This window comes from Leptodactylus fuscus, chromosome 7 (genome assembly GCF_031893055.1).
Source record: "Leptodactylus fuscus isolate aLepFus1 chromosome 7, aLepFus1.hap2, whole genome shotgun sequence".
NCBI classification, from domain to species: domain Eukaryota; kingdom Metazoa; phylum Chordata; class Amphibia; order Anura; family Leptodactylidae; genus Leptodactylus; species Leptodactylus fuscus.
Window position 1 is genome coordinate 25,182,614 of NC_134271.1, and position 26,004 is coordinate 25,208,617.

The window sequence follows — 26,004 nt, forward strand, 5'->3', positions numbered from 1 at the left end:
AATATGGCTGCCCTTGTAGACATTTCTTGCATTTTAAAAATTTCCGCAACGATTTGGTTTTCTACCCATTGTAGGAAACAGACGACACTAACAATTTTCATACAGACAGCTTTCTTCTGCTGTATACACAAAAATTTACAGCTAAACTATGGAGTTATGCCCCTAAAACGCGTAATGCAATGGGTTTGGCACACACAGGAGGTCGGAAAAATAATGACACATTCTCGTTTATTGTTATGTAATATAACAATGTATATACAGATTGTTCAGGTCACAACAGGCTTTGCTGTTGAAAAATTCCACAAGTCCCATTAGTTTTCATTCCGCTTTATGAAACAACCTTGAATTGGTTATGCCGGAACGCGGCATATGTATGTAGACAGTTTTTAGGTTTTTTGCAAGTAATTGGGACCTGTTGAGATGTAACGATCTAAGTGACCGTCACAGAAATAGTCAGCAGTCCTCCGAGTCACTCCTCTATATATACAGTAGATGCCAGTCAGCTACTGGCTGTCGCACTGTCTGCAGCATCATATCCCAATGGTCAGCTTTTAATTTGGTCTTTTGGTTGCCCAGTGTGGTTTGCCCGATAAGTTCCTTTCCTGTGGGTTGAGTTTCATACAGAGAGATAAGAATCAAGCACTGAGTTTTACTTGGGTCCGGAAGACTAAAGAGAAAGGTCTCATTGAACACTGTCACTTTGGACTTTGCTCGTAGACTTGATTTCTGATGCTTTTGCTTATGGTGATTGCTGAAGACATCGATTCTAGCATATACATCTGAAATGGAATACAAAAAGATTATATAGATAAATGAGTTGCTTCAGCTTGTTTAGGCACAGCACCATTCCCAACCAAACATGGAGTTAGAACTGCAACCCAAGCTTGGAGACTCTGCACTAGGAGGAGGGTGACATGGCTTTGGTAAAGAGATTCACCTGCTACTCTGGTCTAGATAAGGCTAGGTTAGTAGGTTGTGCTGGGAAATAATGAAAATATCAATTATAGAGATGAGCGAACACTATTCGAAACAGCCATTTCGAATAGCACGCTCCTATAGAAATGAATGGAAGCGGCCGGCACGCAGACTTTGCCGGCAGCTTAACCCCCTGGGTGCCGGCTACGTCCATTCATTTCTATGAGAGCGTGCTATTCGAAACGGCTGTTTCAAATAGTGTTTGCTCATCTCTAATATATATATATATATATATATATATATATATATATATATATATATATATATATAAAAATTTATTTTTTGCATGGTGGGTAAACAAAATTAAACATTAAAAGGGGTTGTTCAACCAGAAACTTTAATTTTATGAGTGTGTTAGGATGGGTCGGGCCGCCTCTGTGCTACACAGAGGCACCCGATCCAAACCCTGTCCAGCGCTGGACTCACTGCTGGTTCCGGCGCCAGGGTAGGCCGGAGGCCTCCGCTTTAGTGTGTGGAGGTTCCGGTTTCTTCCTATTTCCGGAACCAGCATTTCTGGGTTCATTCTGGCTCTGGCCTGCCACTGGTTATTCGTTCACTCTCGGTATCAGCTCCCTCGTGTCAAAAGCCTCTTCTGCTCCCTGTCTCTTGGCTCCTGTCCCTGCTCTTGGATTCCCTGGATTATTTGACCTGGCTTGCCTTACCAACCTCTCCTCCATGATCCTGATTTGGTACCTTCCTGACCTCCTGTGTATGACCTTTGGCTTCCACCTGACCTCCTTTTGGATCCTGATTTGGCTACTCCATTGACCTCTTATGTATGACCCAGTTTCCCTGACTACGCGCCTGCCTCCGCCTTCTGCTACCACGTGACCTCCAGTTATCTGGATTACCCTCCTGCTCATCTGCACTCCAGTCCATCCTGCTCTCTTGGACTTCACTCTCAGGTTGGTGTATGGGATTCTCTGTGTCCTCTTATTTGGGATTCGCTGGGTGTGTGCCGCCCTCTAGGAAGTTCGGATCTGGGCCTGGGACTTTTATCAAGTCCAACTCCACCATCAGGAGCTCTGGTGAAGAACTCCGGGGCCTGGTTCCACTCCGGATAGGAGAACATAGCACACCTAGGACTGTTTTTGACTCAGCACCTGGGGATCCTGGTTGCCTGGAGCTTATTGAGTCATTTTGTGCATCAGGTCCCTAACAGTGTTCCTAATAGGGCCAAGTTTTTGGATTTTTTTGTCTCTATTCTTACCACTCCCAGATCCTCCATTGCCAGCAGCAGGTGGTCTTCTGGTCCCCCTGAAGACATCACTTATGTACTAGGCGACCACAGCAGCCAACCAATGGCCTCAGTGGTGACATCACGTGACTACTGTGATGAGGCCACCGCTGATTCTTGTGATCGGCTGCCGTGGTCGCACAGCACAAAAATAGCTTGAGGGAGGGGGGGGGGTCCTGCTGGTACTGGAAATGGAGGACCCAGGAGAGGAGAATAAAAATTATGTTCTATGTGTTTGAATAATATTTAAAATATTTATCAGTTTGGCATGCAAAGTCTCAACAAGAGATTTACATGGATACAGAAAAATAAGGTTATGCATTAGATTGGCCAATACTACATAGTAAACCATGTAAATGATATTACATATGGCAGACACAGCTTTAAATACATACCTCTATCTTTAATAATGCTGGATGAACTAGTTTTGAACTTCAGTATTCCAACTTCAATTTTCTGTGCGGTAGGGAGACATTTCAATGATATGAGGACCTCTCCAATGACATCCTTTTAAAAAAAAATAAAAATTGGAATTTATTCTATATGACATGAGATAGATTAGATATTGTAAACACTTTGGATCTGTGTCTTCAATAATAATCCCATAGAAATAGGATAAACTCATCCAAGCACATCAGTTAATCAGATGGAGTTGCATATAGATATTCATGCTTTCCTGTCCACCACCACTGACCATTCAGGCACATACCATGCCTCACCATTGGAAGTCCCGTCTCACTCACATCACAAGGCATGGAGTGTGCCCCAAATGGACACAAGTATTTTTTTTTACTGTAACACCTTCTCTGGCCCTTTAGGTCAGCTTCACACAGATGGATATGATCCGGGAGATACTGTTCTGATTTTGACCGTATTTTCATGGACTGGACCCAGACCCCCGCCATTGTAGTCATCTATGATGCTCGATGTCCCTGCCTCCCTACTGCACTAGGGTCAATGTTCAGTCTCTGAACCCATTAACTAGAAAGCAATAGGTGCTACAATTCCAGTGAGCACATTATTATAACAGACGGACTAAAAGTGCCAATACAAAACAGATACCATATATACTCGAGTACAAGTCAAGTCTTTCAGCACAGTTTTTGTGCTGAAGAAGCCCCCCCTGGCTTATACTAGAGTCAACTAGATGGAGATAGGTCTTTGATGCCTGCGATCTCTGTAGCTACGGCATCTCCGCTACTTTGGGGCGGGGGGAGACCAAGGGGAAAAAAAAAAAGTTTTGCTGTGGAGAGCAGAAGACGCTCACGAGCGGACACTGAATGCCGGGTTTCAGTCTCCTGTCGGCAGAAGACGGCAACCTCAAGTCCTCAAGCTCAGGGAAGGGGCAGACAAAACAAAACGCCCCCTCCCCTTCCCCAGCATCTACTGCACCCAAAAATTCCAGCCATTTTAAATTTTTCATATTTTCCAGTAGCTGGAAGTTTGCCAAACAGAGCCCTACTGCGCAGGCGTCCGACGTCCAGCCGAAGAAGGAAGGGAGGATGCAGAGAAGACAGAGGCGGCGCTGGAGTCTGTTTTCGAGCAGCAATGGGGACGCCCCCATCGCTGCGAGAGAACCAATTAGCATAGCAGTACAAACCAGTATTTCGAACGAAGGGCGCAGCGGAGATCACTTGCAAAGGTAGGAGACGAATAGCCTTTCTAAAGGCTATTCCAATGTGTTACCTAGAAAAAAAAAGTTTTTTAATGGTAGAATCCCTTTAAAAATAGGAGGGGAGGGGAGGGGGGAGAAACCACCAAGAGTTTCTCTTACCTCTCTCATTGGACCAGATACGTGCTGGTTGGACTGGGGGCAAGTGTATTAAAGGGGTTGTCCCGTCACAAGGATCCTATCTATACTGCTTGTAAATGTAAGACTTTTCCTAAATACAATGCTTCAGCAAAACTGCTTTGTTTGTCCACTATCTCACTTTATTCATTTTTTTGTGACCACAGCCCTGACCTAGCTGCTAATGAGTCAAGTGATGTGTCTGCCTGCTCTGAGGGGGAAGGGAGGAGGGGCTAAGTGCACGGGAGCGAGCCTGGGGGGGGGGGGTAGTTTACCCTTTGGGGGGACAGGTGAAGTCAGCAACATCGCTATGCTTCTGCCCTGCATGAAGACAGCAGCGGCAGAAGCGATGCTGCTATTCCAGGGCGAAGGAGCGGAATAACAGCATCGCTTCTGCCGCTGCTGTCTTCATGCAGGGCAGAAGCATAGCGATGTTGCTGGCTTCACCTGTGCCGGCGTCTAACTCCCCGGCATCCGCTGTTATAGGTGGATGCTGGGGACTGTTAGACGCCGGCACAGGCACAGCGCTATGCTTCTGCCCTGCATGAAGACAGCAGCGGCAGAAGCGATGCTGTTCCGCTCCGGGGTCACATATGCAAAGCCAAGCGGCGAGATGCCGCCGGCCCTGCGTGCGCGCTCATACACCAGTCTAACCTTCACAATGCAAATACAGACCCGCAGGGTGTGGGGTCTGTATTCGCATTGTGAAGGGTAGACTGGTGTATGAGCGCGCACGCAGGGCCGGCGGCATCTCGCCGCTTGGCTTTGCATATGTGACCCCGCCCACCAATGACGAGACAAAGCCGGAAGACAGAAGATTTTAGAGGAACGAAGACGGGTAAGTATGCGACGTGGGACAACCCCTTTAATCTCGTTGGTGGCCATGAGATCGTGCACTTTCCCACATAAATTGAATTATGCGCATCACAGTGCACGTGTCTTGGCATGGCCAGCAAGAGATGGCATCCTGAGGATCTTTCTACTTTCTACTATCTCTACAAAAATCAGTAGGTGGTGGAGGCATGTACCTGAGGATGTGTGGACTATGTTGTGTTGTGATTTATGCTCAGTTTGCAGCCAAGAGAAGGGAGAGTGCATGATTTAGTTAGTGGAGCGAATTAACCCAACAGCTGCACCGAAGTCATGTAGGACTATCTGTACGAGAGTGGCTGCAATTAGGAATACTATTTTTTATCCACAATATATTGGGGGCATACCTAGGATTTCTCACAGGACAAGAGGTCCACAGGGGACATCAGCGCCGCTTCTCTACTCCAGAGGAACCTCAGAAGAGTGATGGCAAAGATTGTGAAGTGAAAAGGCTACAGAAGAGGATTGGATTACAAGAACTGCAACACCACTCTCCTGATCATTATTAAGTAAAGTAATGGCCAGGCAGGGTCAATAAGTTGTTTTTAACCATGAAACTATTGCGTAGAAGATCCCTACTAAACTATTCATTTATCAATCTATTCAGCTCCTCTTGCTCTGTTACATGTTGCCTGAATACTAGATTACATTTTCATGGTGGCAGGTTCACTTTAAATGTACAGTGGCAAATTCAGAATCTACTTAGAGAGATAATGCATAAGAGTATATTTACCGATTGGACCACATTTGACTTTAGAACTTTCCTCTAATCTTGTGTAGTTGTCTAATACACAAGTCTGTTACGTCTAGATAATACACAGGCACAGCCAGTCATGTGCAACTTTAACAATCGAGCTATGTTCTCATTTATATCATTATGATAACAACTGGAAAAGTATAAGAATCCAAGTGCAACCCAAGATCAACAGTACAAAGAGTTATTCATTAACGTCTGATTCCTAGATTTTTGCCTCTTTCAGAGATGTACCTTGGAGCTCCTGGGCCCAAATGCAAATTTTGCAATAGAACCCTGTCTACTTTGAACGCCCCATAAGTAGGGGCTCCATTACAGATTTTTGCATTGGGGCCAAGGAGTTTAACGTTACACTTCTGATCCACTCTGTATACAAACAGATCAGCTGAAGAGAGTGGTGGCTGCAAAAGAGAACAATGCATGATAAGTAGATTACCTAGTACAGAGGCATACCTTTGTTTTATCCTGCAAGACTTCATCCAATTCCAAAGTTTCAGAAACTTTTAGATTTGTCAGCGCAGTCCTGGTCTCCCCTATTAGCGTGTGTCTGGAATATTTGTCAAAATCCTTCACCTTTGTTGGGGAGAGAAAATTTAAAGATTATATTTTAAATATTAGATGGCAAATAGCTGTGATCTGCATGCTCCAGCCTTATAAATCCTGATGGATTATAGATATGGCTGGATTCACATTGGCATTGGTGTCTCCACCACTGTTTTGGGATACAGGAAACAAACTGAACACCATAACTTTTGCATAAAATTTGGAAGTCACAAAAAAAAAAAAAAAAAAAAAAAAAAAAAAAAAAAGCTACTATACCTCCAGCTTTATACTTGTGGATATTAATGGGTAATCCTTTAGTGAAAATGAAAAGTCTTCATCAAATACTGGATTTCTACTGTTTTTAACTACCCTTGTTTCACATTCATGGACGACAGATAATACTTCCGAATGTGCTCCATCAGCTTTATAGAAGACTCGGATCCTTACAAATGGGTCTCTGCTGTATTCTGGAAGATCTGTCGCTTCAATGATGCAGAGTCTTAAAGTTTTTGACTTTTTATTATAATGAAGATTATACTTCAGCCTTCCTCTGGGCCCTTGAGGATGGTCAGAATCACTTCCCAAATCATCTAGGCTTTCTGTACTTGGAGGGGAAGGGGTTAAGTGTACTTCCAGCTTCTCCATTTCCTTCTGCATTTGTTGGATCTAGTGGAAGGGAAAAAAAAATAAAAAATATTGGAGTATATAGTCAATGTAAAAAAAAAAAAAAAAATTCTACACAGTCACAATCTTGTCAATTTGGAACTCTTTGATTAGTTATACTCCGAGGACAAGCAAGAAGAGTAAGGCCCAACAGAGGGCGCTGCAGCAAAAAAATTGATGTGGGATAAACTTGTGGCACATCAGGTCAGACTTTTACTTTAATGGGAGTTGAATTTACCTTTGAGTCCTGTTCCTTTCGTGCATCCTCAAAAAAAACATTAGATAAACTTCTTATAAGAAGGTTTCCGTCGTTTTTCTTTTCAACTTCTGAACTACTGATGAACTTCTTGTCTGCAAAAGTTAAAACCAGTTACGTCTAGTGATGAAATATGTATATCTTATATGGCGGCATGAGTTATACATCATACAGTACAAATTAGGTGTCCAGATCTGATTTAACTTGTGTTATTAGTTTAGTTAGGAGTTCGCTTCAATGTCTCAGGGCAGCTTCTGTGTCCATTCAATACAGACAGATACAAAGTAGCATGACCATGTGCCACTTGAGATTCAGACGTCACAACTCCAGGTCATCAGAGAGAATGGCTGAGAAAAGCTCTCTTTCAACAAAGAAAATTATGACATCCCACAGCTTTTTTCTGTATTCCCATTTTATTTTACATTTTTTATATGTATATGTAATGTCCCGGTACTGCTAGTCCCTTTAATAGTCCTTGCAGACCGAGATGGTAAGGACATTTGCATATGAGGTACAGAGGTATCTCTCCATTCCTTCCTATATATTTCACAAGAGCCAGCACACATGGGGGTCTATTAATTCACCATCTTGTGGATGTTTGGTGAACTACAATTGCCTAAACTTTTCATTTTAATTTATGTCTGTGATTGCATCATCCTCCTGGGCTAATGTAAAGTAGTGTCCAGTATGATCAGATGACCTTCAGAACCAATCAAGCTCCCTTGATTGGCCTGGAGGAGGAGTTGAGTTACAGCCCTCTCTGGAGAGTGTTGGAAACCCTGTTGATCGGTGTGTGTGTGTGTGTGTGTGTGTGTGTGTGTGTGTGTGTGTGTGTGTGTGTGTGTGTGTGTGTGTGTGTGTGTGTGTGGAGAGATCTGGACATTTGGAGCAGGGTTGGACATGTTAGCCAAGCATCAGTGCACTTCAACCAGAGATGTCTCTTCCTCTGTGCTTAAGATTCTTCTCAGAGAGTGTTTTCCCCTGAAGCCCCAAGTCTGCAAGTACTAAAGTATAACGACCTGTTATCCATACATCTGGGAACTCCGCACGTATCTCTCTGCAAGTAAGTCTTTGGGAAAATGTATTTAAGGAGCCCATAGCTAGTCTGACAGAATTTGAGGGTCTCCTGCTGTCAACACCCCTGTTTCCTCTTCTACATACGTGTACCCAGTTTGTTGAGGACTAACCCCCTGGATACAAGCCATCTTTACAAGTATATCCAAGTTAAACTACTCAAGCAACTACTAGTTAAACTACCCAAAGTATTTTTGTTCCATTCTCCATCACCTGCTTAACTGGACACTACCTGCAGGGATCACAGTATTGTATGTGAAGAATTACTCCATATGTACATTTGTATTACCCCGTCCTGCTAGTAAAAAGAGCAACGACTACCCCCGAGACCTGGTTGTCTGTTGTCATTGTCAGGTACCATGTGGGGGCAGGTAGTTGGGGACATCAAAAAGGCTTTGTGCACATTTGGGATCAAGGGTCATTCTACAAGCTGGCCACATCTGACATACTACCCGTGACATCAATCCTGGCCCTCCTGAGTGTTACATATAGACCTTTCTGGTTACTTTTTTTTTTGCACATTTTAAATCTAAAAGTTAATAAGATTGTCCTTAGCGCCAAACGTCCTCAAGATCAAAACCATAGACATTGCTTAAGATTGTTACCCTTTTGTTTGCTACTGTTGTGAGAAGTGTGGGATAGGTTTTTTTTCTAGCCTACCATAAAGTGGCGAGTTGTAAGTAGGCCAAAAGCCATATTTATGAAGCTCCTATGCCACCTTTCTTGATGCAATGTTAACGGCAAGGACAACAATTGTGTGACTATAGAGATTAAATAGACTGTAACCAAAATTATCCTAGTTAACTAGAAAAAAAAAAAACAATTTTTTTGGTCCAGAAACATATGTTCTTTAGAAACAGGCAGTCTAATGCTTATTTTTTTCTTCTTGGGATTTTAAGAATACTTGAAGTTTTTTCTAATGTGAATAGACTACTCACCTTTTCCAGCTGGCGTTGCTTTATACGAGTAATACTGGCGCATCTTGCATACTAATATAATGAGAGCAGCCAGGAACAAAGCAATTGCAAGAGCCAAAAGGCCGTATTTCAAAGTATCTGAAATAGGCAAGTAAATCTGGAAGGATAAATATCGGAAGCTCATGTTCTCTAGAAGAGAAAACAGTCAATATTTTAGAAGAGACAGCCAAGAGACATACTTAACACTTAAAACATGTAAGGGTATGTTCACACAACTGTAATGTGCTGCTTTTTTCTTGGAGTGGGATTCTGCCTTTAAAAAAAAAAAAATATATATATATATATATATATAAAATAAAAAATAATTCAACTCCAAATATTCCATTTGGAAACTGTCCCCCATTGCTTTTACTTGGAGGCAGTGCTGGGTTTTTTGTTTGTTTTTTTAGCATGGCATACACTATAAGAAAAGAGGACTAATGGGTTATCCTGTTTCTAGCCCTTAGGATAGGCTATCAATATTAGATCTGTGGGACTACACCAGCCAGGACCTCCACAAGTCACCTGTACAGAAACAGTGCAGCTTTTGGAAAGGCTTATATACTATAGCCGCACGGTCTTGCTGTACCTCTTAGTTCAGTAGTCATGGGGTTAAGGTTAAATGGGTATAATTTTGGGATCCTGGGACCAGATAAATACATCTAGGTAAATACAATTAGGTTGAAGAAGGTTCTTCGGTTCCAGGTGAGAAGGGGGAGTTTCAGGGGTTTTGTTTGGGCAACAAATTAGGCAAGAGTGCTTGCAGCTAGACATGGGCATGTGTGTATGAGGGTTTGGGTTACCTATATAGAAGAGCAGACTCATAGGGACAAGAAGTCAGAAGTTTTTGACTTTTCAACCTTCTAAAATTTCTGCCAAAAACTGCTGCATGTCTATTGTGTGACTGGAGGGAGATAGGAGTAGCATGTTCATCATTTAAATCTATATTACCAAAGGCATTGCACATTCTAGATTTAGGGTTGAAATTCTACATCAGGGATTGTCACCATGCCGGCTTATACCTGAAACGGAAAGAATTTAGTTTACTGAGAAGCCAAGTGTCCAAAACCATTTAAATGATCTAAAAATATGTAGAGACTTTGTACAAGTCATTCATCTGTTTATTCTAGAAACAACGAAAAATCAATCCATCAACAGATCATCAGGACGGACTGTTGACAGATCACTCAGACAAAAGCCATAAAAGTTGTGGTTTTTTTCCCCTTCATATGAGGACTTATTTTTTTGCAGGGCAAGTTTCAGCTCCTATTTGCCCCATATAATATTCAGTACAATATACGGGGAAGCGAGAAAAAGAAAATGCATCATTTGCTTACAGTTTTTATTTTTACCATGCATATAGGTTTGTGGGGGGTTTTTAACGTTATATATGAGACAGGCATTACCAAGTCCAGAAATGTCCTGTTTCCATATTTTTAGGACAAGCTTCTTGGATAATGGCCCAACGTTAGCACACTTAAGAGAACATTCTGGGTAATTCTCTAGACCTGGTGTGTCAAGTTTAAGTTTAAAGCTGATCATAAATTTGTTAAAACAAGTGCTATATAAAATAAGCAACAGTTGCCCATCCTCATCCCCCAGATCTCTGCAGCAGGTCTTCAGACATTACTAGAAGATATCTCAGTGGTAGAGCAGGAAGCTAAAGACTTAAAAACTATAATTGGCTTCCTATGGATGCCAACGTAGTTGAAGAGGACATGCAACCATTTTCCCACCACATTGCTGCGGCACCCCGGTTGGGAATTGCCGCTCTGGACAAGATCTATATCAAAGTGATATCGAGGTGAAATGCCTGGCTGATTGATACTGCTGGGGTGTCATATTGGGATTATCACAGACCACTTAAATGTTGTGAAGGACCAGAAAATTTAGTACCAGCAGTGAGATTCTAGGCCTTACTGACACGCCTGCTTTTTGTGAGATCCATGATAATCCGTGTCTACATGTGCACCCATTTGTTGTAATAAGTATATGCAGCCAGTTTGTTTGTTATCCATGGACCATTGGCCTTGGAAAAGAATGAAGACATCCTCCATTTGACCCATTTTGCAGACCATGGATCTCCATTAAGTTTTATGGAGAGAAAGAACCCCCCCCCCCCCCCCTCCATCAACCACGGACAGCACATGACCTGTAAATAAGCAGGGTCATGTGCGGTCCATCATTATAATGGACATCACTGCTCCACAAAAATGCAGACATGCCAGTAAGGCCTAACAATCCAGCACGTAGACTAGATTTATGGTTCAGGGGCCTGGAAAAGCTGGTTCATAATACTTGTCTAGTCACATTGCTTGGTTTTGTCAGGTTTATTAGCTTTGAGTAATATTAAGTGAAAATAAAAAGTAGAAAAGTGAGAGTTTTCTAGGAGAAATTATACTTCAGATTTACTGTAAGTAAGCCTGAATAGGTTTAGGGGGAAGAGTTTGTTATTGTAGTGTTTTCTTAACATAGTGACATATACAACACAATTCTGTCAATGCCATGGGTAGTCTTTGTTAAAAAAGTCAGTTATTGCTAGATGGAGCATTTCATAATAAATATTCCAGTTTCCTTTGATATTTCCTTAGAAAGGGCCCCTTGACACGGAGTTTACGTGCCGTGTATTCTGTCTACGCTCCGTGTAATCTGTCCATTTTACATGTGTAAAAATATACATGTAAAATATAGTTAGCCATTGAGTTCAATGGCTTGTTCGTTCTAACCAGTTTGGCTTTGGGCTACTCTGGAGGGAGTTATGTGGTATCTGGTACGCACGCTTTAACCTCTATACAGGCATCTGAACTTCTTTACAGGGAACCACCAGTTAAACTACCTCTAGAACTAGTTCCAGTAGGTGATGATCTAGACGGGGGTCGCAAGACACCAATCTATATTACCAGAGTATGACCGTGGCAGTCTGGGTATACACAGGAGGTCAAGGCAACCAGTTTGTGCAAGGTCAGTGGTCAGGCAACAGGTCAGGGTTAGTAGCTCAAGTTTAGTAGTCAGGAACAGGATGGGGTCAGGTACAGGACAGCAGACAGAGAAAGTCAGGATCAAGCACAGTAACAGATCAGAACATAATGCAACACCTTGGCAGGACACTAGCAAGCTAGGACCCGTTGCTCAAATGATATTCTGTATGTGAAGGGGGCCCAATATAGCCAATGGCAGGATGGGTTTAGTTAGGGACTAGAGATAAGCGAACAGTGAAATGTTTGAAGTTTGATTCGAGTAGCCGCTCAATACTCGACTGTTCGATCGAACATTGAACCCCATTATAGTGTATGGGGAATAAATACTCGTTTAGGGGAAACCACTATTTGACTCCGGAGGATCACCAAGTCCACTATGACACCCCAGGAAATGATGCCAACACCCTGGAATGCAACTGGGACAGCAGGGGAAGCATGTCTGGGGGCATCTAACATGCCGAAGTCACTGTATTACGTCGGGATCCCTGTCAGCTTGCAATATGCGGGAGCTGACTTTTTCCCATAGGAATGCATTGACCAGCGTTCAACATTCGGCCAATCAACGTGGGTTCTGCCGGAGTCTAAGATCGGTCCACGGCAGTCTCCATTCTGGTCCGATCTTGGCCGAATGCTGTACTATGTATGGCATTCGGCCAATCAACGCTGGTCAATGCATTCCTATGGGAAAAAGGCATATCGCAAGCTGACAGGGATCCCGACTAGATAGAGCCCCAAAGAGCTGTGTGAGTGACATACCCACCTAAATAAAGGTAATCCCTAGCTAACCCTGCCTGTACATCTATCCCTGTTTCACAGTCACATAGTTCACAGTCTCATATGAACCGGATATTAAATCCACTGTTCGTATAAATTGGAGGTCCCCTGCATTAGCCAGCAAATTACTTTTTTCAATGCCTCCGTTGTCGTAGTTCCTGTCTCACCTCCCCTGCGCAGTTATTGGTGCAAAAAAAGCACCAGGGAATGTGGGAGGGGAATTGAATTTTTAGTGAGTTCGCCACCTGGTGTTCGACTCGAATCGAACAGTCTGATATCTGATTGAACATGTACTCGATCGAACGCTGTTCTCTCATCTCTATTAGGGACAGAATAGTTGGTGTGAACACTTGTCTTTTTAAGAGAGGGAAGCTGAAATGCACGTGTCCTACTTGCACGAACAGAGAGGGAAGGCAGGTCAAACATGAATTCTGTTCTTACTGAGGGAGTTCTAAGAAAACAGTTCTTTTACGAATATGTATTTTTATATAATATATATATATATATATATATATATATATATATATATTCTATACAATCACCACACAACTATCCTTTTTGTGTTACCAAAGTGCAGGGAAGCCATGCGCTACCTCAACTATTTTCTCCTGATCAAGATATCTGTGCCGCATAATCAGCTCACCTTCAACAAAGATTTGGAGATCAGTCATGGGAGCACACCAAATCTATTTGCTTTTCAGAGTGTTTGCTTTAAAGAGGTGTACATAAAGTCTTATGCTTGTAAGAGCAGCTTGGCATATGAAGCATGAGAATCCAGGGTTATATTTTGCACAAGGAGAAGGGAAAGATTTGCATAATATTAGGCTACATAATACTCAAAACTTTTGTCATGTCTGGTTTCTGTAAGACAGTTCGGAATATTTGCTGAGTAAATAAACATTTAATGCTGAGAGGTAATAATCCTATTAGGCTCATGGGAAGTAACAAGTCTATACCAATGATACAAGGCGTAGAAGAAACTCGAGACAGTTTATGGAATTCAGACTGGCTAATAGAAGGGGGTTCCGAACATGGCCAACTTCTGTCAGGCGTAGCCGCTCAGTATGGAGGACCCAACACATCCAAGCTCTAGACAGGTCACCAGTTTTAACAAGCATTGTGTAATGCTCTAATTTTCCCATGAGGTGGCGCTATGAGGGAATTGAACACTTGCTGCCATGTTATCCCACAGACTATAGGCTGGCAGTCCCAGGAGGGCACCTTGTCATGGAATTTAGGTGCCCACAAACAGAGGAAAAACAACAAAGTCAATCACGATTGCAATGTTATGAGATTATTCTCAGTCAGCCTACTTTTTTTGCATGTTTTTTCTTGCGTGCTCCTTTATGCCTAGTCTTTGTACAGCTGTTCTTTCAGTTGGAAGATTTTTTTTTAGCGTGTGGCAAGTGATATTTGCCTTCAGTTTCATATATAAACAGACATGGAATAAAGGGCACAACAACATCCAAAAACAGCATAGAGTGCCACTAATAAAGGTCATAAGTGAGCGCACTTATACAACCAAATGAACAAAATAAACGAGTTGCAAAATGCTAAGAAATTTATTCAAAATAAAAAAAAAACAAAAAAAAACCTGACATACAACATATAGAATAAAACTGGTGACATACTACCACCATCAGGTAGGTGCAAGCGAACCAAAACAGCAGAAAAGTAGTAAATGAATATTACATTAAATGGTAGTAAACTGGGTAAATAACCCCTATGAAGGTTCATATATCATGTATATGTCTAAACACCGCCCATGGATCCATGGCAAAATTCGAATATGTTCAATATAAATGACTAGTAGAAGTAACAATAGTAAGGAGTATGGGGCGGGTAATCAATACCACAATGATGTCGCCAATAAAATGGTCAGATGCTAGCCCACAAAGTCATAATAAGTGCAATGAATACATGCAACTGGTGTAAAAAAGTGGGTTAGATACTAGGAATCAAGCTGTAAATAAGCAAACATTCACCATAACTCCTAATGAAAAACCAGTCACATACAAAGAGAGTATAGGAAGGATACTAGTATGGATGGTTTAGACACAAAGTAGATAGGGTAAACCTCAACATATCTACTTTGTGTCTAAACCATCCATACTAGTATCCTTCCTATACTCTCTTTGTATGTGACTGGTTTTTCATTAGGAGTTATGGTGAATGTTTGCTTATTTACAGCTTGATTCCTAGTATCTAACCCACTTTTTTACACCAGTTGCATGTATTCATTGCACTTATTATGACTTTGTGGGCTAGCATCTGACCATTTTATTGGCGACATCATTGTGGTATTGATTACCCGCCCCATACTCCTTACTATTGTTACTTCTACTAGTCATTTATATTGAACATATTCAAATTTTGCCATGGATCCATGGGCGGTGTTTAGACATATACATGATATATGAACCTTCATAGGGGTTATTTACCCAGTTTACTACCATTTAATGTAATATTCATTTACTACTTCATACTTTTCTGGTTCGCTTGCACCTACCTGATGGTAGTAGTATGTCACCAGTTTTGTTCTATATGTTGTATGTCATTTACTTATTTTGAATAAATTTCTTAGCATTTTGCAACTCTTTTTTGGTTTATTTTGCCTTCAGTTTCAACCTGGATTAACCCCCTCAATGCCATGTTCAATAGCAATCACTGAATCCAGGGAGTCTGGGGGGACCCCTTGGACTCACCACAATAAATTCATGGGTTCCGAGGGATTCTCATGGCAACCAAGCCATGTACAGCTCGTCACGCAAAGCCCTTACATAGCTATGTAGTTTGAAAAGTAAAGTTATGAATTTTAGAAGGCAGGCTGGGAAAGATTGAAAAAAAAAAAAAAAAAAAAGCCAACATACAAACTACTTTGTGTCCTTAAAGAGATAAGTAATACAAACCTGATTTTTGAAAGAGAAAGGCTGATGCCTCTTGCCAAAGTGAAGGCTAGCTACGGTTGCGCTCATGCTCTTCAGAGTATGTTCTCTAGCCTCCTGTAATAAAGTCAATAAATAATTAATAACTTAGTTATCAAACATGTAAGCTTATAAGTTTCCACATTTACATTCTCCCCACCACCACCAGCCAGGTGTCACCTGGGAAGCTATAAGGAGATTCCATGCAGTGCACCATAGGGTAGTGCAGGGTCATTTGTAAGTGGAAAACTCTAGAACAGCCAAGAAAACTACTCAGAGGGATTGTGTTCTGAGGGTAAGTTCACAACCGGGTAGCCGCGACTGAAAGCCGGTACACTGTACCAGCATCCTGCTGCGCACTCAGCTCCAGATTAGGCCCAATAAATGGGCCTAGTCCGGAGGAGGGAGTGTCTTCAGGCCGAATCGCGAGGCGACTCGGCCTGAGGAATGAACACCTCGCTTCTTTTTTCCAGGAGCCGGAAGAAACGGCTCCCAGAAAAAACTCCAGAGCGGCTCCCATTGATTTTAATGGGAGCAATCTTTTTGGTTAGGATTTTGTGGTGGACACATGTGAACTGTGAACAATGCCTGTCAAAGTAGAAGTCTTAGCTGAGCTTGACAAACCCCATAATAACTAAAATGAGTCCAGCAGGCATACTTGGCATCCAACTTGTGATGGGTTCAACCACGTATTGTGATTTTTATTTAAAAAAAAAAAAAAAAAAATTCTAATGCAGACGGGCCCTATATCTACCCATTTTTATTTTTTTTATTTTTATTTTTCAGTTGTACATGGTACAATTCCTACAGGACATTTTCCAAAAACTAAACACACAAAGTAAACCGTGCAAGTTCTCTGGAAGTTCATGGTGTTCTCATTCCATTAATCTTAGAAATGTCCTCCCTTCTACAGAAAGGTCTGAGATGACAGCAAGGACAAAAACACAAACGCAGTTCTTCTTGCCGTCTGCCATGAAGGGAGTTTCTTCGATAAGTTTCCAGAGAAATGGGAACCGAGAACGGGGAAGGGAAGGGACAGAGATGTATTACAGCTATAGAGAGTCTATTGATTACGGGAAGAAAAGTTCCAATCAACTGAAACTGTCCAATTATGTAGACAACCTAAAGTTTAGCATCAACCCTGTTGCCCATCAGTCCAGAGTTTGGGGCAAACCCCGAAGCCAGGCGGTCCACAGTCTAATGCCACCGGTTAGTCCTCCGTCTAGTGTAAGCACTGCTGTCAGTCAGCACACAGTCTAGTATACACAATGCTGCAGTTCAATCCGCAGTCTAGTGTAAATCCTGCTGACAGTTAGTCCACTGTCTAAACTCAATGCCGCTGACAGCGAGTCCACAGTCTAGTGTACACACTGTCTAGTGTAAATGCTGCCATCAGTTCAGTCTTGTGGGCTTTAGGGAAGAAATGAGCAGCATTACTAGATGGGAATTTAAAGGGTCAGGTCTCTGTGATGAGAAGAGCATACTAGTAGTAAGAAGGTTAAAGCTCTAATGGAAAAGACAGTGGGTGGCACTTTCCAAAGATTGGAGAGGGCAAGGAGATAGTTGGTGGCCTGGGATGGGGGGGGGGGGGGTAGGAGATAGATGGCTGGAGCTCTGTGGTAGATTAGAAAAGCACTTAAAGGGATTCTACCATTAAAAAACTTTTTTTCCCCTAGTTGATACGTCAGAATGGCCTTTCTAAAGGCTATTCTTCTCCATACATCAGTGCCGTGGGGGGAGCGGGAGGGTGTGCAGCACTAGTTTAAAACAATATCTAAGACTAGGTCAGACACCTTTGCCGTTCTTTACAGTCTATGCCTCTGAAGATATGTCCGGTCATAGCTATAGAGACCGGAACATTGAAACGCGTCAGGCAAAAAATATATAAAACAACTTTGTTGACAGGCAAAGAATATACAACTTTGTTGACTATAGGCAAAGATTCTGTGTTTATTTAATTGGCCAGTATTTGTTGATTGGTCTTGTGGAAGATTCAGACCATCAAGATATAGGGGTGATCAGTGGCAATATATTTGCTAGGGAACTATTAGCCATAATTTTATTCTTGGCGTTCTATCCCTGTATCATATGCTTCTGACAGGCATCCTTTATTTTTGGATCTGGCCAATTACTATCTAAGTGATAGTGAGGGAATTGAAGTATAATAAGTACCCTCCATCCTTAGACTTTTTGCTAGTGATGAGTGGTTCATTATCTCTAGCAATTTTTTAGACTATCATAGTCTGTGTTTTGGTGTTTATACGATTTTATCTTTAATTATCCAATAAAGATTTATTTTTAAGCGTCCCTTGATAGATACTCACCTATCTTTTTCTTTTTTTCTATTCTTCTCCTACCTTTAGAGGTCTTCCTCGCCCCGCCGTTAGGTTAAAAATAAGTTTTTTGTTGGTATGCAAATGAGTTCTCTCGTAGCACTGGGGGCATCCCCAATGCTGCGAAAGAACTCTCTCCAGCACCACCTCCATCAGCAACGGCCTCTTCAGCTGGCGCTGGGGGGGGGGGGGGGGTCACACTTATACGCCTGCGCAGTTGGCTCTGCCATCGGGTCGCAGGCAGAGTCGAGTGCACATGCCAGCGGCCTTTTTTTGTGGCTGCTTACGCGAGCATGTGCAGTACACTGTACCCCATAGAACTACAGGAGTGTACTGCGCATGCTTGCGTAAGCGGCCACAAAAAAAAAAAAAAAAAAAAAAAAAAAAAAAAAAAAAAGCGCCACTGGCATGTGCACTTGGCTCTGCTTGCAGCCTGATGGCAGAGCCAACTGCGCAGTGTACAAGTGTGACCCCCAGCGCCGGAAGAAGAAGATGAAGAGGCCGTTGCTGACAATGGAGGCGGCGCTGGAGAGAGTTCTCTCTCAGCATTGGGGACACCCCCAGTGCTTCGAGAGAACTCATTTGCATACTGACAAAAAACAGATTTTTAACCGAACGGCGGGGCGAAGACAACATCTAAAGGTAGGAGAAGAATAGCCTTTCTTAAGGCTATTCTGACAAGTCAACCAGAAGAAAAAAAAAAAAAAAAAATTTAATGGTAGAATCCCATTAAAGTCTTTCCACCAAAGCCACTGCCTATATGGGGCAAAGACAGGCATCTGAACCTCTAACTTCTATTTTATAGACTGGCTTCAATTTGCAGGCTCTGAGCTTTACAGGACCATGGATGAGACCCTTTACAGCAACCATCTCTCCTGGTTTTCAAGAAGGATAAACGGAAACTAAATATTTCCACCCCTAGTAGTCCCTCTCCCCTCCCTTCGGAGCAAAGAAGACCATACTGCAGAGTTTAGCAGTGTTTCACTACCATCAGGAGAAGAGATCACCGTGAGATGTTGCCACCTACTAGACTCCATTCCCTTTCTTATAGAAACAAGACAGTTACTGCAACTTTTCGAGTCCTACATTATGCCCTTCACCTACTGCTTCTTGCCCCCATATAACATTGTACAATTCTAGTGATGGAACCTTCTTCTTCAGATGGTGGAGGCCTTGGCATCCTATGAAGTCATCACTGAGAACTTCGACACATACCGGGAAAACTGACAATATGCCGAATTCAGCACACCGTCTGATTTCTAGCAGTATATAATACCACACAATGGATTCCCCATTAGTGAACCTGGATGAGGCGATGGCGAGCATGCCAACAGAGAGGGCTCTGAGTGTCTCCTCTGGCATATGTGCATTTGGTTCACCAACATGGGTCTAGTCTATGCTTATACCACATTTTAGTCGGTTTACTTTTGTACAGAGTTTTACAAGTTTGGCCCCTTTTTGTAAGAATTCATAATCACATGTGTAGCATGAATGTTAGCCTGAACTAGTTTATGCCAGTGACATGTTGAGACCACAATCCTAACTCTGGGTCAGTGATTACAACCAATGGCAGTATACCTAGCTCTACTACGCTACGATCCTGAGCTCACCCCAGTCCATGCTGGCATAGTGTCTGCACAGAGCTTACACTAAGGATTTGTACCCTAGGAGGAAAAGCCTTTATGTAACAATAGATTATAGAGCACTGCACCTCCACCTGAATGAAGTGCAGTATTCACATAGTCTGTCGATCAGCTGTAGGGCCATTTCTTCTAGGAACTAGACTTGTAGTTGCACCTCTAGGCTAGAATACATACTTGGAGACAGTTGAACAAAGTTTAAATGGATTTTTAGACTTTGAAATTTTTAAAAAAATAATTTAAGTAATTCTGGTATTTATTCATGTACAGTAGAGATGAGCGATTGGTATTCAATCGAATACCTCGCTCCCATAGGAAGGCGTGTAAGCGGCCGAATACCAAGGGTTTAAGCGCAGTGAATATTCGATGCACTTAACCCCTTGGTGTTCGGCCGCTTACACGCATTCCTATGGGAGCGAGGTATTCCATCGGATACTTCTCGCTCATCTCTACTGTACAGTTTGTAATAGGGAAGTTGCTTTGGATTGTTTCATGCCCTTCTGCTTTATTTGGAGCTATTACAATGGACACTCAGGATGACCCCACACCCTATATAAATATTATAGATCAGACTTTGAAGAAAGTCACAGGTATCAGAAGAGGTTTTTAACAGTGGGAATTTACTTTTAAGACACGTCTAAAGCCCATGATCTCTGCAATTCTAAAAGGTCATAATACCGGCAAAACCTGACTCCAGGAAACGTCAGAGCCCTACTGAGATAAAACCGCATACAGTCTTCAGTTTGATGGTTTAGAGCCACGTACCATATGTGTTCTTACGACTATCTCCAATAATGATGTTTATTTAGGACGGCTTATCCAGCGCAAAGGCGAATACGCCCATCAAGTACACAACATTGTAAAGATTACAGCCATTTATGTCCTACAACTACTGAGGAGTGTTAGAGAAATAGATTACTGAATAATATGTCCAGCAGAGAGGTCAGAAAGAGCCAAGAAATCGTAAGCAGTTTAGTAACTACGTAAATACATAGAGGTCTGTCTGGACTGAGGAGACGGTCACACATCACAATCATGACGCAGCGGACATGTCCATGGTACAGGTGAACAAATCCATTAAGATCCATTACAAATTGATTATTCCAAGCTAATAGTAGCCGGGATTTTCAGATTACCGCCATTAGTTAGAAGCACTCAAACAGTGTATACCAATTTAATTGAATACCGGGGCAATTGGCTCGGACTACCCATGACCACATTGCATACTCCTACTCTAAGGGAGAGTTCACACGGGGGTTTTTTGGTCGGGATTTTGAGGCCATATTTGCCTCAAAATCCTGACCAAAGAGACGACTCCCATTGAAATCAATAAGAGCCGATCAGGAACAAGCCGGCTCCCAGAAAAAGCAGCAAGATGCTCATCCTTCAGAACGTTTTGCCTCGAGATTTACCCTAAGGCTTTATTCACACATCCTTTTTCCACGTACATGTGCCATCATTTCTATGGACATACTAATTTTCTTTTGAAAACAGACTGTTCCATTTGTTTTTCAGAGCTTATTTTAGCATGTCTATGTGAATATCGCCCAAGCCCTTTTCTCATGTATGACAGCTTTATATACCTTTTTTTAAGTCACACAGACACTTCTGACAAAAGCCAACAATGTGGTGTGACCGGAGCATTACAAAGAGAACTATGCGGCTGAGTGTATTGTTGGTATATCTAGGAATCTGGATTGACAGTAAACCCGTGACAAGGCTATTCATGTGATGAAAGCTGCACAAAATAGTCACAGGAAGAAAACTGCATTAAGCAAAAGTTGCAGGAGTTTAGTTCCTGTTGCCTACATAGTGTTAAAGCCAAGTCCCCACGTAGAGAGTCGCCGCCATAAAGCGATGCGGAAGAGACTGCGGTCTGAGCAGTCGGACCCCAACTGAGGAACAGGAATGGAAACAACTTGGTGGGAAAACCCCTAGATCTCAGTCAATACTAGTAATGGATCAAAGAGGAACAGGAACCCATTGCTATTAACTTTGCCAATATTGCAAAATTTCTTAGTCCCCTTATTGCCCCAGCTTAAATATTGCATTGGTGCATCTAGTCTGAGATAAAGTATATGAACTATTAAATATAATACAGATCGAAAAGCTTTATCAGTCACAAGGAAATAATTTTGGCCGATTTGGTCACACCTATATATGGTCACTCATGGGGTTAAACAGGATAAGTCTATTTATATAGAACATGTTCGAGTGCCAAGCGTCACCAAGAACAAAGAGCAATGTATTTGTATAAGTCACATGAAGTCTTTTCTCCCTAGCTGTAATATTAGAAAAGACATTATCGTACATATATCAATGCTAACAAGTACATCTACTATACTGCCATGTTTTGTCCATCACTATTTTGGGCAGCCTGCAAAGCTGAGGGTCTCCAAGCACTGTACAAGATAATGAAGTACTTCATTGGAAGAAGTAGTAACGCCAAATCCACCCATGTTTTGCTACGCCTTGCTGAAACCCATTGGTCTCCTTCACACGGAACAATGTTAGGCCTCATTCACACTTACGTTGGTATTCCGTCTGGGGGAGTCCTCATAGACTATAATGGGGTCCGTGTGCTTGCCGCCAGATCTCCGCAGGGATCATGTGGACAGGAAAGTAGGTCGCAATCTACTTTTCTGTCCGTATGATTCGTACGGGCAGCGCGCGGCAAGTACACAGACCTCATTATAGTCTATGGGGTCCGTGTGCTTTCACTGCACACCGCTTGCAGTTGTGTTTGGTATTCCGTTCAGGGGGTCCCCATGTGGACTCCCCTAACGGAATACCGAAGGCAGATGTGAACCAAGCATTAGTCAGTATATTGCATCAGTATTTGTTAACCAACACCAAAAGTGGGGTCTACAAAAAAGAATCCTGGAAACAATTTCACCTTTTCCCGATTTTGGCTTTGGAATACCAAGGCAAAGTAAAGATCAAGATACGCGTGTGTGAATCTGGTCCAAGACTGAGGCTCCATGGTTGCAGAAACATTTCACAGTGCATGGAATTGTGGCTAATCCAATCCACACATTTCAGAAACGAAGGGGAATTGGTCGAGGGGGAAAAAAAATAAAAAAATAAATTATATATATTTTATAATTATAATATTGTATAAAACAAATCAGCTTCACATGAAGTTAGTACATACAAATTTGCATGCACATAGAGACTGGAACCAAGGGAATATTCTTTATGATGCTGTCAGTTCAGGTCAATAAGCCAGCAAACTAGGCCATAATACAAAACTGTGGCCATAGGACTCTTCGGTAAAATTAGCCTTAGGCTGCAATGACATACCGTATTTAGTTTTATGCCTAAGTCAGAAGCGGATTCTGCAGAAAGACATGTACAAGACCTTCCTTTATATTTACTTTTCTTTTTTAATCTAGTTCTGGCTTTGACCCAAAATAAAAGACTGCCTAAGTAATCGATCTACAACCGCAGCACAAAGCAATATGCCAAGGATATAGTCAGGCCATGGAATACACAGAGCAGGGACTTGGGCTCCCAACATCATGGTCATCTATACGAAACAAGTCTGGCTCATCTCTGATAATAGGAGGCTCGGCTTCCTGCAGAGCTTTAGCCTGATACTTGACGTATCTTTCCATGATTACAGGTAATTTATAAGTTAGGGCGAGTTCACACTGGGTTTTTTTGGTCAGGATTTTGAGGCCATATTCACCTCCTGGAAAAAGCAGCAAGATGCTCATTCTTCAGGCCGTTTTGCCTCGAGATTTGGCTTGAAGACACCCCCTCCTCCCGACTAAGCCCATTCATTTGGGTCTAATCTGGAGCAGAGTGCGCAACTGAATGCCGGTGCACTGCATTCCATACCCCTCAAACCCCCTGGTAAATAGGGCCCTGCCAAAGTCAATTGCCCAGGGCCCCGCAAAGCCTGGATCCGACACTGTAGCTACTCTTGGCTTTGGCTCAAATTAACATAGAAAAACAAAACAGCTTTTCTGCATGCGACTGCCACTACCTTAACAGATAGTCTCCTAATTTTACAGATTAAGCATTAACCACTTCCCTCTTTGTATCCTTAATGATCAGGACCATGACAGTACAGCGCTATAATATAATACAGCGCTATTGGGATATGGCAACCATCAGGCTATGATTAAGAAACCCTTGCGGTTTTGAAACGCGTCAGAGATGTGATATTTAACGTTTTTATTTTTACTTTTTGTACTTTCTTTCTTTCTTACTTTTTTGTCATGGTGTTCTTTGCCAAATTTTAAAATAATGGAATAAAATATACTTTTTTATTACGAGCAAGAGCTGCGGACCTTTACTCTCCTTTTCACATTTACAGCGCTATAATGCTGCAGGCACAGGAGCTGTTATTGGGGTATTACCTCCAGCTCCTGGCTCAGCTAAGACCAGCCACCGAAGTCAGATACTTCGACTCCAACAAATTAACACCTTGGATGTCACGATCAATACGAATCATGGCATCCAGGGGGAAAGAGTGCTAGCCATGGCAGCCAGGCAACGAACTCTTAACTGCTTATGCAGTATTCGCATAGGGAACCCATGTACTGCAGTACATTACACTGTGGATCTGATATTATCCTCCTCCCCCCCTTTCTACACAAAAAAAAAAAAAAAAAAAAAAAAAAAAAAACACACCACACACACCAACCCCAAAACCCACCACATAAGTAATCAAAACAATATATATATGTATATAAAGATATCGCCATGTGCATGCATGTGTCCCCATTATCCAAATATATATATATTTATTATTATTATTATTATTATTTTTGAGCCCAAAGAATGTCAGTTTTATTTGTAAAGAAAAAAAAACAAAAAAAACAAAAAAAACACAACAACATAGATATGGTATCGACATAATCCTAATAACCCACTGGATAAAGCTGCCATGTCAGTTTGAGTGCAGAGTGAACACCGTAGACACAAATTGTAAAAAGTTTTTGTTTTTTTAAATACATGGATCCCATAAAATAAAAGCAAATCAAAACATTGTAACGTACCCCCTAATGGTGCAAGATGAACATCCAACTCGTCACACAAAGAATAAAGCCCTTACTTACCTATAAAGCGGCAGAAAAATAAGATAAAGTTATGAACGTCGAAAGCCAGGGAAGGAAAATATGAAAAAGTCACCGAGCATTAGTGTACAGACTATCCTGCATCCTTAAAGGGTTAACACATTTTATCTGTGAATGTAAAAATCTCATAAAAACTGCATGCTTTTTTTTTCCCCTTAAGCAGTTATGTACCGAACCCGAGTGTCTGAATGATTCCTACTTTTCACAATGCATGATCTTAATAAACCAGGTTCTTATTAGGAATACGGAGAAGAATTAGGGCACACAAAACAATAGGTAAAAAAAAAAAGTAGCATAACAGTCAAAACCAGAAGCTTACCGTGTGTTATTGTCCAGGCAGCCGGCAGTGTGAGCTCAGCTCCGCAGCATATGGCAAATACTTAGAGCTTCTGGCACACTGTTCTAGAGCAACAAGTTTAACCTGCCCTATTATTGAAAACACACCTGAGTTACTTAACTCCTCTCCTGCAAGACATACCTGGAGGAAATTACTGAGCTTTATAAAGGGAGGAAGGCTGTCAGCGACAGGGTACTTTTAGGTTATATTCACATGTACAGATTTCTCATAGGTTTTCTTTAGCTCTTGATACAGATTTTGAAGCCAAAATCATAAGTGGATCATATCACGAAAAAAAATATAACGGACTGATACTACTTCTCCTTCTAGAGAATTAGAAATACCGCGATTTCAAAAACTGTTGCGTTTTTTGGAACCCGCAGCATGTCGATTATACCTGCGGAAGCGCCGGCGGTTTCCCTATAGAGTGCAAAAAATGTTTTCTTTATAGTTGAAATTCAGTATTTGTGCCTTTGTTTGTTTGCATTGTTTTTTCTCCGGTTAACCCAGTGGCGTAACTACCGCCGTAGCAGCAGAGGCAGCTGCCACAGGGCCCGGGACATTAGGGGCCTGGTGACAGCCGCTACCGCTGCTATCATTATACTTGGGGGTCTTTTCAGACCCCCGAGTATAATGATTGGTGGATCGGGAGAGGTAAGAAACATAAAAAACACTGTTACTTACCTCTCCACAATCCTGCCAGGCCTCCTTCCTAGTTGTCTGACGTCTCTGACGTCACATGAACCCGGCCTGCGTCTCAGGTCATGTGATGTCCGACATCATTGAAGAAGGACGGCAGCGGAGGCCGACAGCG

General features: G+C 42.1%; 1 protein-coding gene across 1 annotated transcript; it reads right to left on the reverse strand.

Annotated features, from left to right (window-relative positions):
- Nucleotides 1-442: 442 nt before the first annotated feature.
- Nucleotides 443-25,191, reverse strand: LOC142213166 (synaptotagmin 1-like). The gene is made up of 9 exons (XM_075281400.1): nucleotides 25,173-25,191; nucleotides 15,779-15,871; nucleotides 10,069-10,139; nucleotides 9,100-9,267; nucleotides 7,070-7,182; nucleotides 6,445-6,834; nucleotides 6,079-6,198; nucleotides 2,608-2,719; nucleotides 443-779 (listed from the first exon to the last, which is right to left on the reverse strand). The coding sequence occupies exons 3-9, from the start codon at nucleotides 10,082-10,084 to the stop codon at nucleotides 478-480; spliced, it is 1,221 nt and encodes a 406-aa protein (XP_075137501.1). The 5' UTR covers nucleotides 10,085-10,139; nucleotides 15,779-15,871; nucleotides 25,173-25,191; the 3' UTR covers nucleotides 443-477.
- Nucleotides 25,192-26,004: the final 813 nt, after the last annotated feature.

Bases quoted from the DNA above. Each gene is read 5' to 3' on its own strand.
- LOC142213166 (XM_075281400.1), bottom strand. The intron at 7,183-9,099 runs GTGAGTAGTCTA...TAACTTTTGCAG, and splicing joins AGCAACGCCAGCTGGAAAAG to ACAAGAAGTTCATCAGTAGT. The intron at 6,199-6,444 runs GTATAGTAGCTT...TCCCCAACAAAG, and splicing joins CCACAAGTATAAAGCTGGAG to GTGAAGGATTTTGACAAATA.